Source organism: Nuphar pumila, chromosome 12 (assembly GCF_984573655.1).
Source record: "Nuphar pumila chromosome 12, dmNupPumi1.hap1.1, whole genome shotgun sequence".
Lineage (NCBI taxonomy): Eukaryota > Viridiplantae > Streptophyta > Magnoliopsida > Nymphaeales > Nymphaeaceae > Nuphar > Nuphar pumila.
In genome coordinates, this window is record NC_143260.1 from 25411587 (window position 1) to 25424735 (window position 13149).

Here is a 13149-nt window from a genome sequence, read left to right on the forward strand (position 1 = left end):
GTGGGACGCTCCCCTAGTGGATCCCCTCAACTAATTAAATTAATTAGTTAGTAATTAAGATAAATTTATGGTTAATTAAATTAATTAATTATTTAATTAAGAAATTAGTTAGTAAAATTCTGGAATAGGACTCTTAGGGATGATTTAGGTTAGTTTGATAGGTTTTGGACTCTAAGAAGGGGATGCCTCTCCCTTTTTGTGGACTTTCTAATATAAAAGAGAGAGAGAAGGATTCTCTTATCCTTTTTCCTTCTTTTTTTTAGGGTTTTTACAACAGCAATTGAAGCTGCTCTAAGGTACTAGAATGAGAGATGAAAATCTTGGTGATTTCGAAAACATGTTTCAAGTAGGATTCATCCTACGCGTAGCATAGATCAAACATAAACGTATAAACCATGTATCTTGTCGATTCTATGGTGGATCAAATTTGGAATAGGTTAGAAAAAGGTTTTGAAAGTATTTTTAATTCATTACTATGCTTTAAAACAGATCTACAAAATTATTTTTGGTAAATCTACGCCCGAATGACTAAATTGAGAAATCGGGTAACCAGAAACACATAGTTTTATGTTCTTAAGTAATTTTAGATGATTAAATCTTTATTTTCAGCATGAATGGATGTATATTTGCTTTTTTGCATGTGTTTACATTATAAATCATGTCTCTGCAAATTTATTTTATGTGTTTTATGGTGTTTTCACATGCTAGCATCTTGAACTAGTTATTTTGTATAAAAATCATGATTTAGTTTGATAGTTTAGATTTTAAAGCATATATAATGATCATATAACATCTTTTTATGACTGTAGATGATGTTTAAATATTGTCCATAGGTTGATGCATGATTAAAAAATGATATTCTATGTTTATTCTTGAGTTTTCTTGTTTTTCTCATGATTTATATTATATTTTCCATGCTGTCTTGATTTTCTTAATCGATCAATCATAGTAAAATAATTATACCTCTAAAATCGGATTACCAATATCCAAACCCTTTCATGGAAACATTCCAGACATTTGATAGGCGTCTCAAAAAAGTATCGGGCTTTATTGGTGGTACGAAAATGAGGGTTATGACTACTGTAACCCAAGACAAAAATTTTGTCTTGCATGCAGAGCGATTTTTGATAGTCGATTTTGTAGAAAATCTAATAAATCAATAATTTTGAGTTAATAGCTGTTTTTTTGAAATATAATTCACATCATATGAATATATTTAAAAAAAATAAAGAAAAATATATTTCATTTTCTGTAAATCTTGAAGGCTTATACAAATTGTGAAAGATTCAAGATTTTGCAGAAAACCTGGATCTGAAACTGTCACAGGCAGTGTCCGGTCCAAAAAACCTAAAAAATTTATATGTTAGAGTCTTTCAACAAACTCAAATGATTCTGAAAGCTAACAAATATATCTTTCACTAGAAAATAGGAGGACGAAATCCCTCTCAGGTTGTGTCTGATGATTACTTCTTTGGGAAGTAAGATTTTGGTAGGTTCTATCAAGAATAGAAAAATAGTTTTTAGGTTCATGATTTTTTATGGGCAAACAAAATTATTTTTTTGAGATCTACCATTTAGAATTGAAAGCTAATATCCTTTGACATGATAGTGAATTTTTATGGGGTTCATTTTGATGGTCTGTCAGACTCGTGATCTGTATGCAAATTCTGATATTATAGAGTTCTTGATTTTAAATAATATCTTAACTTGTGAAATTATGTTTTTAAAATCATGTGCTTGATTTTGATATGAGATTTTAATCATGCATATATTAATGTGAAATTTGTCATGTATATGTCGTATGTATGCATGTGAATTATTTGGGCATGATGGCATATGAGACTGCATATTAAACATGAGAATCAAGCATAATAATTAGACCAAACGGTATGCATGATCATGCATATGTTATTCTATGAATTTATGGTTCATGCTAAATCAAAATAAGTCTCATGCATCATGGATTGTGGTATGTGGCATGTGTTATGTTGTAAGTTATGTTAAGTATGCATACATGGTGCTCGAATGCGAGTCAGGTTCGGTAGAACCTGTGGGGTGCTTGTGAGTACCTGGACACCTTAGTGACCATAGGAGGTGTTGGTTCTTACCTTGTAAGGTTGTGGTTTGTTGAGCTGCCCATAGTAGAGCTTGGGGCTGTTGAGCTTGATGCTGAATGCACCCAGTGTTGTAGTTGAACCCAATATAAATAACACGTAATATCTCATTTGTTTTAATGACCTACCTTGGAGAGGATAAGAGATACACTCGTCGACTGACAAATTTTGAGGGCATTGACACCTCATGAGCCCTCAGTCATCGAACTAAAGGGGTTAATTTATCTTAGGTAGACAGTTAGGCTCTGCAGAGTAAAAATCAATTCTCTAGATCACTGTTGAGTTTCTCTCTTAGTTAAAGACCGCTTCAGTAGATGTTTAGCCTGAATATTCGAATTGATGGGTTAAATAAAATACATATCATAATAAACCTTCATCTAATTGCTGAGTCAGGATTAGGTCTTGAGTGTGCACCCTTCAGAAAAGAAAATCAATGCATTAGATTAGGTTCACCAGTGGTTAAATGATTTATTGAATATTAACATAATTTTTTATGCATGTTATGTATAATTTCTAGCTCCTACATATGTTGGCATGCATGAATCATTTTGATTACTAATGATTATGCAGACACATCACTTGATGGTAAGAATAAAATATTGTATAATCATGCATGATTAAATTATTATTATTATGATCTTTAACTGTACTAGGTTTATATGTTATGATATAATATGATTTAAGTGTATTGGAAAAGATGTATATTTTATGAATTTGTGTTCTTTCTATGCCTGTGTATAGGATGCTTTTCTACTGGGGCTGTGGCTAATGCCCCTACATTTTATTATTTAAGGCAATGAATAAGCTAAAAGGCGATGACGGGAGGCTCAGGGTGGTGTCAAGAGAGTCGCATTCCTTTGGGCATGTTAGAGGGACTAAATAAATTTATTTACTTTATTATTTTTGTTTAGTCCTATAAACTCTGATATTTGAAAGACTCGTATTTGATTTATTATATTTTAATTAATGATTTAATTCAATTAGTCTAATATTTTAAGTGTGTGTTGATAACTGTAACCCACCCAAGATTTGAATCGAATAAAGAAAAAGAGTTTTCACTATGCACTTAAAAAATGTATAAAAGGATTTAAAAAAAAATCTAAAATTTTCAATTTAAAAAATTAGGGCGTTACGACTGTAGTTGAGAGCGGTAACAAGGGGTTTAACAAATCCCAAGTATTTTCATTGATTGAAGTCATCGTTTTGGGAAGAGAGATAGAGATGGAAGAGCGATGTTGGGAGAAGAGATGGTGTTATAAATGGGTGGATTTCAAAAAACGTCTTTATGAGAATGTTGTTGCCAAATCCACCGATTTCGTTACTGCTATCATAACAGCTCCCAACCATAGGCTTAAACACATCCTTTAAGGCAGATTGTAGCATATATGGGCTCTATATATCATCATTAATAAGACTGTCAAAGAGTCGGGTTTGTACTGAGTAACAGATTCTACATGACCTCAACCTGAATTTTTGGGCATGGACATAAAAAGTACCAACTTGAACCCAACTTGAGCTATATGTGGGCCAGGTTTTGGGTCATGATTTTTCTCCGATACCCAAACTGACCTGGCTTTTTTGTCGGAAACTCAACCTGACCCAAGTGTTTTATATGTCTTTTTGGTAAATATAAACTTCTGAAATTATATGAATCTCGATTTAATTAAGATTTCATTTTCAAGACCTAGTAAAACCCAAGCCTGAACTCAAACTTGATAATTTGTTATTTGGGCGGGTTGGGGTACACCATCATGAGTTGGATACCCAACTCCTTGAGAGCCCTAATTATTAAGTTGGGTAGCCCCCCCTCCCTTCAGTTTGTAGATTGAGGAAACTAGAAGGAAGTTTAATGTTTGGATACAAAAATTGCCAATGCTAGGTCATTATCCTTGAAATTCTTCAACATAATGGATCCATCCATTTACTTTGATAAGCTCCCTCCATGCATGCAGTAAGTTAACTCTAGCTGGCAAAAACGAGCAAAACAATCATTGGTGAAAGAGGACATACTTGACCAGCTATATCCCACTTTTTCTTTGTTGGCGTTTGTATGCATGCCTTGTTTTAAGGCTCGTCACTTATTGTTTGTTTTGTCTATATTCATATATTTTCTTACGGTGGTGAGGGTCCATGGTACTAAAAAGTTAAAAAGGTACCCTAATAAGAAATTATGACAATTTAGCCTGGGAGGAGCTATCGGTCCCAGCACAAGCCTAGCTTGTTCCCTAGTGCCTAAAGTGGTAGTTTGGAAGTGGGAAAAGAATGGAAATTTTCAATACTAAATGGGAAAAATGAAATCCTTGCATGTATTTCCAAACAAGGGAAAAACTTTCATATGAAAAACATATATATTTGTAGGATGCCACCAACTGTACACCGAAAAAGGTTACCTTCCTAAGGAGGTAGAGAACTGGAGGTGAACTTTTTCATGCATGCGGTACTTTCATATGATATGAATATTCAAATTTTCTAACAAAATTTTACCAACTTCCGAATATGAGATTATACATAAAAATGACACCACCATCATTACTATTTGTGAATTTCGTAATTTACCTGATAATCTTCATCCTTAGACTAGTACATGATTTTTCCACTTTCTTCTCTTTTATCTGTTGAGGCTTATATTTTCTGTATGAGCTTTTGCAGAAAGTGTTCTCTTTGGCTGTATCACGATATGTTGCAGAACCTGAAAAGAAGGAGTTGCTTCTGCACTTATTACAATAGATGACTGGACAAGGCTATCGCATTGACTCGTCTACAAGGAATTATCTCCTCAAGAACTCACACTTATTTGGTTGACATCTTATTTCCATGTCAAGGAAGTTACAAACACAAACATTGCCAGTAAGTTAAATTTAGGGCTTTTCAGACGCAAAGCACATATAGGTAATGCAATGTTTCATATGAACTGGGTATTGCTCACTTATAATCTTTTGTTGAAATATCTAAATTGTTTTTATCTTTTTAGTTTAGTTGACATTAAGTTCATAATGGCCAAAGCAGTAGGCTCCCTGCTCGGGCAAGGGGGGCAGCCAAGGGGTTTTAACCACCTGGAGGTGGGCCATACGGCAGAGGGTCAATCTCTCCCAGATCCCACCACCTGAACCAGGGTTTTCCCTTGATAAATACAAAAAAAGGTTCATAAAAAATGTTATGGTTTAGAAGCCCTTCTGGAACTTTTGTCTCTCTCTCTCTCTTTATATATATATATATATATATATATATATATATATATAGAGAGAGAGAGAGAGAGAGAGAGAGAGAGAGAGAGAGAGAGAGGATGGTCCTACCCTTTTTTTGTTAGGTCCTGTTAGGACCCTCTAGAAATTCTACTTTCAAGTATACTTTGTTCGATCTAAAGTGTGTGTCTGCATGTGCATGCACATGGGACCAATGCTAGGTTCTACATTCTTTGGTCACTAACAAATTTTCTCCGCGTGTTTTTATCTTGTTAAGTCTTGAGATGCATGATATGTTGTACTAATTGAGACTGAAGTATTTGGTAATTTACAAGCGGAGGTAACCATTTATTAGGTTTTTGTTGGAAATGCAAAGAATCATTTAAAAAGTGATGACTTTATGAATTTATGGGAAAAACCTTTGTAGTTACTGACTATATATCACTCTGGTATTTCAGTGGAAAATGTTCTTTTTCATTTTGCTAATGACTTCCTTTCGTTAACTAAAATTAAAAGAGGTCATTAAGCAAATAACTCGATGTCGAGTGAAGGATGTATAAATTAATCTTTATGTGTATTTGGAATATGTGTGTGCCAAGTGCCAACAAAGTCTCGCCGGAGATCTGCCATTATCTTGACACCTATAACAAGTGACTGAAATGCATTTTGTTGTAGTTCTTTTCACTATGTTGGTCTTCATCATGTTTTTTTTTACTTGAAGATAGACTTTTACTGTATCAGATGTCCGTTGAGTCAATATAATTGGATCAAAATGGTTAACATGGTGAAGCTTTCCTCAATGATGGTTACTGGACGCACAGGGTCAGTGACCTATTAATAGGTGAGCTTGGTGGTGTTAACTTCAATGGCAGATCCAATATTCCTTTTTATATTTTCTGGGGAATTTGATGACCTTGTTCCTTTACATCTCTAGGAGATTAACAAGAAGCATTGACAGGAATCTCAGTATCCAATCATTTGCGAATCAAGCAGATTTGATAATGGCTTCATTGCTTGTTGATTCTTGATTAGAAGAATGGTGTGGCCTGTCCTTGATAGGTTTTGCACTGCAAGGAATTTCTCATCATTATTCCATACTTTGAATTTTAAGGAGCGGCCAAGAAGAGGACAAGATGAGGAGGAAAAACCTTTAAGAAGGTTCCTGTGATTTGTAATTGCTATGTAGAAAGAAATAGTTTGTTAGGGCAAACTTGTCGGCTGTTCCTCTGACCTGTATAATATCTATTTCTGATATCAATACATATTTTTGTTGTAGATTCTGTTCTGCATATGTTTGTTCTTTGTGCTCTGTGATTTTATATTTGTGAAGCCTCTGTATCTATTCCTTGAGTACTTATATACTTGTTTATTGTTTGGTTGATTCTTTTGGTTTAGGGGATTGTAATCTTCTTTTTTCTTTTTGTTTTCCTCTTTTCAGAAAAGATAATATAAACTTACTTTAAGCACAAACTGAAACTACATTTTAAATGACAGATTGATCTAGAAAATATCAAATGATAGATTGAACTAGACACTGGATCTTATCTCCTAAACCCAACTGAAGAACTCACATGCTTTTCATTGTACCCTTCCAAGGGAAAATGGCAAACCAGCTTATTTATGGCCGACTGTTCTAAAGAGGATTGATCAATGGTGATCTGTTATTGTGTCAAGGAGAAGGCATGAGAAGCCAGGAGGAATTGAATATCCTTTGTGAAGAATTCTTTTGTTTTGATGGATTTTCATTTGCCAAGCTAATGGTTTTGAAAAGCTTTCTGTCTACCAACTCTTAGAAGAACTCTTAATTTGAAGGATAAACTCTTTCATTTGGTCCCAATTGATATGTTAAAACTACCAACAAAAATCTTCACCCAAAATACAACACACTTTCAAAAAGTTAAGTTCTATAGTTGAAATAACTATGATTAAAACCAATCTGTCATATCTGTAAAACAATAAATACTTATTCTTAATTACAGTCTTGACCTCATAAGCATATTATTGTCATATTTGTTTATATCAAATATAGGATCCATTTGTGCCATGTGGACATTTTTATAATTAAAGTTTGTCTTGCCTGCGTGCATGCAAATAAAACTATGAAAAATTGACATGATGTTCAAAAGACAATTGACATGATGAAATCATGAAAGAGTGAAATGACATTTTTAATTTATTTTTAAATCATTTCATCTTTATCTCTCTTACTTTTACCATAAACGAATTGCATTGTTTTTATATTTTATTTTATAAAAAATGGAAAAAAACCTTTATGACATGTTTGGCTGTATTTGATATGATCAAACTCGTATCCTCTACGTGTGGCGTTGTTAACCGTGTCCAATGCTGTGTGGGGGCGTGTCACAAGGAACACACAGCCAAACATGACACTTCAGTGTCCAATTAACCGTGTCAAATGCCGCTCATATGGGCTTCACACACCTGATTAAGGTACGACTTAATTTGTTGCGAGATCTCAAGTTTAAAACTAAGTGGGTGCGTCCCATGTACAAGGAAAAGCAAGCCCAGAGTGCCACATGTAAAACTTGCAAATATTTGATATTTTATGAGAAATAATATTGAATTAAGGCTAAAAATATTATTTAATATTAAGATAAAAATTAATTTATAATTCAAATATTTGTTAGGATTCAAAATAAATTTTCAGCAGAGAATTTATTCTGAATCAGGGTTTTGATTTTTAATCGGGTTTCGATTTGAATTCAAATTTAATAAATATGTCTCAAATATTATAATTAGATTTGAGTTTGATTCAAATCTAAAATTCAGACTTAATCGAATGTCAATTCAAGTTTGAAAAATACAATAAATTATATTTTTGTTGAAGTTAAATCTATGATTTTAAATTTAGTTCAGAAGTAATACATGTGATTCTTCAGGGTATTTTTAATAAATAAATAATAATTTTTATGAGAAAAAAGTGTAAAAATATAAATTAGCTTAAGAGAAATTATAAGAAATATCGTATAAAAACTTAAAGTTGATTCGAGTTGATTTTTATGAAAATTCACATTCAGAATCGAATTTATGAAAAAGATCAAAATTTAATAAAATAACTGATAAATTTTACTAAAATAAAGTTGAATATGATTTCAGACGAATTTAGGATAACTCGATATGTATGTAATATAAATTCAATAAATTTGAATTTAGTTTCATGAGTTTGAAATCTAATCTACAAATAAATAAATAAAACACTTAAAAAGATACTGGGTTATTTATTAAAAACAACTACTTTTCTATTTTTTTAATGTTTTTTAGGAAGTGAGTGAGTTCATGTGCGATGGCGGGAGGTTGCGACGTGGACCAGGTCATACATTTTTCAAACCTTTGAAGTTATGAAATAAGAACAAATTAGTTGCCCAAAACTCTGATATATTAATGGATTTTATTATTAATGATGAACATGTGTGAACATTTATTTCATTTATAAATGTTCAATTTCTAAGTTCAAATGCATGTATGAATGTGAATATAAACAAAAGTAATGCGCCAAGTTTTATTTCTGATCGATTTTCTTGTTGTAATTTTATAAAAAAATTTAAAAGCATTTAAAAAAAATTCTACGATTTTCAGGACTTAAAATTTAGGGTGTTACACTACCTATGGAGTAAGGGTGCCAATGGGTTGGGCTTAGTTCAACCCCAGGTGAAATCAAACCCAGGCCTGATTTGAGATGATGGTAGATCCAGACTCGTGTCTACTTGGACCTACCATAAGAGAAACCATACCCGGATCCTATAAGGATTATATGAACCCTAGACCATATTTGATGAAATAATACTATTTTTTTACATTAAAAATTATGTATCTTAGTTGGGGCTGGGGTCAGGCCCGAGTTTCGTAACAAACCATACCTAGCTCCATATATTAATCAGATCTTTCATGTTTGACCCAAATTCTAATTGGACCATCTTATTTATCACAAAACCCTAACCGACTCAACAGAGGCTGGTATATGTCGGGGTTAAACCTGATCCAATGACACCCCTACCATGGAGTTCTACACCTAGAGCACTAGAATATTAAAAAACTTGTGTCAAATGTCGTGTCAAACATGTCACAAGTCACAGCCATTTTGAAAGCCATGATCTCAGGCAATGTTGCCAGTATTGGTACCGGCCCTAAATCATTTGAACACCGATTGAGCTTTATGCTTAAGTGAATCATTATGTATCGACCAAAAAAAAATAAAAAAAGTATTATGTATCAATCATAATGTGACATATGTTAAAACCATTAAAATAATATTAAAAATTTATTTTTAGTATTTTTATATTTATTAAAAAATAACCGATTCAAGAGTGTACGCTTCAACCATGAATCGGTTATTTTTAATAAATATAAAAAATACTAAAAATTTATTTTTAATGTTATTTCAATATTATTTTAATGGTTTTAACACGTGTCACGTTATGATTGACACGTAATATTTTTTTGGCCGATATAGAACAGAACGATTCACTTGAACATCGGTATGGGTGGGTGGATACAGATGAATCGGTGGCCAAACCGATTTAGGGCGGATACCGATACGAACAATCTCTAACTTCCATAAGTTGAGAGAAGTGTACTTTCGAAAGGGTTTCGAGGAAGCTTCAAAATTTAGTGGTGCCCACTAAAATAGGGCTGCTTGGGGCATGATGGGGTCATCATCATCATCATGATAAATAAGAAAAGCATGGTGATGGTGCTGATACAAAATTTGATACCAAACTTTCCACGGGAAGCATTATTCCCGTGGAAGCCGGTGGGCCACAAGAACTGACACCAATTGACCTTCCTCGTTCTCTCTGAAAACAGCACACCGTTGATTGTACACAAGACTAATCCTAGACACCGCCTTACTTTCCTAAACAAGACCAGACAAAACAAAAAACCAAAGCAGCTAACTAACATGACAGTTTTGGAATCTCTCTCTCTCTCTCTAAATTTTTTAGACTTTCTCTATTTCTCTTCACACCCTCTTGATGACCAACTTTCCTTATGATGAATTTTCTGATGGCCAACCTAATGAAATTCCCTTCTGTGTTCATCAATAACACCAACTCCGTAGATTTCATGGTCCTTATTGATCTGTCCTTATGGTGGGGTTTCCAGATTCCTAATTCAATGTTCCTCCCTCTCTTCAATCTCTGATACCACGGCTTTTATTTTGCTCGGGTTTCGTTTGTTGGTTCTCTTGATTATTGATGATTGGTGTTTTGTGTTGATGGAGAAGAATTAAGATGATGGGATTGTTGGTGCCTGAGAGAGGAAGTTAAGAATCAGGCAGAAGTGGATGGGGACTATGAAGGAAAGACATCAGATGAATGAGATTGTTTGGTGTGTATGAGGGGAAGTTAGAATAAGGAAGAGGTGGATGGGGAGTTTGAAGGAAAGGCATGAGCTGAATCCTCTTCTCCTCAAGGTGGGTATTGCCTTGGCAGTATCCGTTGCAGGTTATCTGTATACCCATTTCAGATTCAGGGTTCATCCAAAACCTCTTCCTCCATCTTCAGGTTTGCTTTCCTTGACATATTCTGTGTGATTTCGTTTGTCTTAGGTTCTCTGTCTTGCTAAATTTTGGGTTCAACTATTTCATGCTTCTAATTCAGGGAAGTCCCATATTGAGAGACCCTTTGAAGGACTCAAGGATGAACTTCGAGCCCTGAAGTCGTCTGAGACTATGACTCCGGAACCTGTATGCTATTTCAACCATTTCTCCTGATTCTTTGATCTGTTAAATTTATACCAAAAGATGTTTTCATGTTTATTTACTTGAATGGAATTGATTCCTGTTGAACAACCCTTTACTCAAATTATATATACTTATAAAGAGTATCGATTATAAATTACGTTAATTCTTCATGAATCTTATTCATCTGGGTGATTCCCACTAGGTTGAGGCTGTAGAGAAGGTTGATCCTGTAATTGAGTATTCTCCAAAGAGCTCGAGTGATGCAGATAGGTTCTTGTTGCCAGAATTTAATGAATTGGTGTTGCAGGAGTTCAGTATTTCAGGAATTTGTTTGCCCAAACATGGGAATAATAAAGTGGACTCTGATGATAAGAAAAGGGGAAAGGATGAGACGGTAATGGAGTTGGAGATCAAGGGACTGAGGAATCATATTTGTGTTCTTCAGGAGAGTGAAAGGAATTTGGAGATGAAACTTCTTGAGTATTATGGATTGAAAGAGCAGGACAGTCTTGTCAGGGAACTCGAGAACCGCCTCAAAGTTAACTCAATGAAGTTGAAGCTTTTCGAGCTAAAGATCGAGTCCTTGCAAGCAGATAACCGGAGGCTCCAATAGCAGGTCTTGAATTGCTCGCGAGCAGTGGGTGAGTTGGAATCTGCTAGGACGAAGATCAAGTTGCTAAAGAGAAGGATGAGGACTGAAAGTGAACTGGCCAAGATGCAACTTGCTGCTCTTCAAGAACGCGTTTCGACATTGCAAGCCCTGGAAAGTGAATCTTGCAAGGGAGATGAAGAGGTTCAGAAGAAATTGCACAGGCTGCGGAATTTGGAGAATGAAGCTGCAGTACTAAGAAAGGCAAATGAGAGACTGCGACAGGAAAACTCAGAACTGGCAATGAAACTTGAGTTTACAGAAACAGTTGCTTCTGCTTCGCAATTGACAGTTCATGAGGTTGTCGCTTTACTTGCAACTTCAGAATCTTTTGAAATTTGTATTTATGGAGGTTTTCTTCTCACTATCATTTATTTATTTATTTTGGCAGGCTGAGATTGTAAACAAGACTTTGGAAGAAATTAGCTCATTGAGAGAATCAAATGAGAAGTTAATGAAAGAGTTGGAGAGGCTTCAGATGGATCGATGTGCTGATGTTGAGGAATTGGTTTATCTTAGATGGATAAATGCATGCTTGCGGTATGAGTTGAGAAACTTTCAGGCAGCACCGGGCAAAAGCATCGCCCGGGACCTGAGCAAGAGCATGAGCCCCAAATCAGAGGAGAAAGCAAAGCAGCTTATACTTGAGTATGCAGGCTCTGGTATTAATGAGATGGATCATCCTGACTTTGAGTCTGAATGTAAGTCATCTCAGACATCAACTCTTACAGACATAGGGGAATTTGATGATCCATCTGTAGAGGTTCAGTCTTCTAGGCATAGTAGTTCAAGTAAAAACAAGCTCTTTCACAAGCTCAAGAGATTGGTAATGGGCAAAGAATCTCCTGGAAGGGTAACTTCAATGGATAGAAATTCTGGTGCTTACAATGATACTGAGAGGAGATCTGTTTCAAAAAGTCCTGCTGATGAACTGATGGGTACATGTTCACGCGAAAGCTTCTCATCATCGACCACTGTTGAGCACAACTGTTCTGACAATTCATCACATGTCAGCTCAATCCTTGCGAGCTGACAGTTTAGTGATAGAAAATATCACCGAGAAGAACCAAGTGAGTACTGAACTGGTTAGCTCTCAGAGCATGTCAAGGTCTTCATTAGATATTCAAAGAAGCACACATTCAAGTCTACGAGGTCTCATTGGAGAATACAAGGTTTCTATACTAGAGAATTTCATTTCCACAGACTCTGCAGGTGAAATCTTGGACGCTTCCAATGCTAATGATTTAAGGGTAGATGGGGATATGGGTGTCCTGAGCTTTTTACATGAAGAAAATTATCGGCTTCATCAGAAACAAGTCGCCCCGGAAGTGTTGGAACTGCTGAAGTTTGCAGAAGTTCTAAAATCCTTACGTAGGAATCCGGGGTTCAGTTCTTCATGTGTACAGTTGCTGTTGAATCTTCATTAGTTGTTCCGATAGGATTGTTCTAACAACACAGGTGACTCATTGGTCTGAGGCTATCAGTTGATAGGAGTGATAAATA

The 13149-nt window shown here is 34.8% G+C and overlaps 1 protein-coding gene across 1 annotated transcript; it reads left to right on the forward strand.

The window, feature by feature from the left end:
* The first annotated feature begins 10679 nt into the window (after positions 1-10679).
* On the forward strand, positions 10680-11610 carry LOC149820366 (protein CHUP1, chloroplastic-like). Its single transcript, XM_089981791.1, has 3 exons — positions 10680-10818; positions 10915-11000; positions 11200-11610. The coding sequence occupies exons 1-3, from the start codon at positions 10680-10682 to the stop codon at positions 11608-11610; spliced, it is 636 nt and encodes a 211-aa protein (XP_089837917.1).
* Positions 11611-13149: the final 1539 nt, after the last annotated feature.

Coding starts and splice junctions, on each gene's coding strand:
- LOC149820366 (XM_089981791.1), top strand. CDS start 10,680: ATGGGGAGTTTGAAGGAAAGGCATGAGCTGAATCCTCTTCTCCTCAAG. Junction 10,819..10,914: donor ACCTCTTCCTCCATCTTCAG/GTTTGCTTTCCT, acceptor CTTCTAATTCAG/GGAAGTCCCATATTGAGAGA. Junction 11,001..11,199: donor AGACTATGACTCCGGAACCT/GTATGCTATTTC, acceptor GATTCCCACTAG/GTTGAGGCTGTAGAGAAGGT.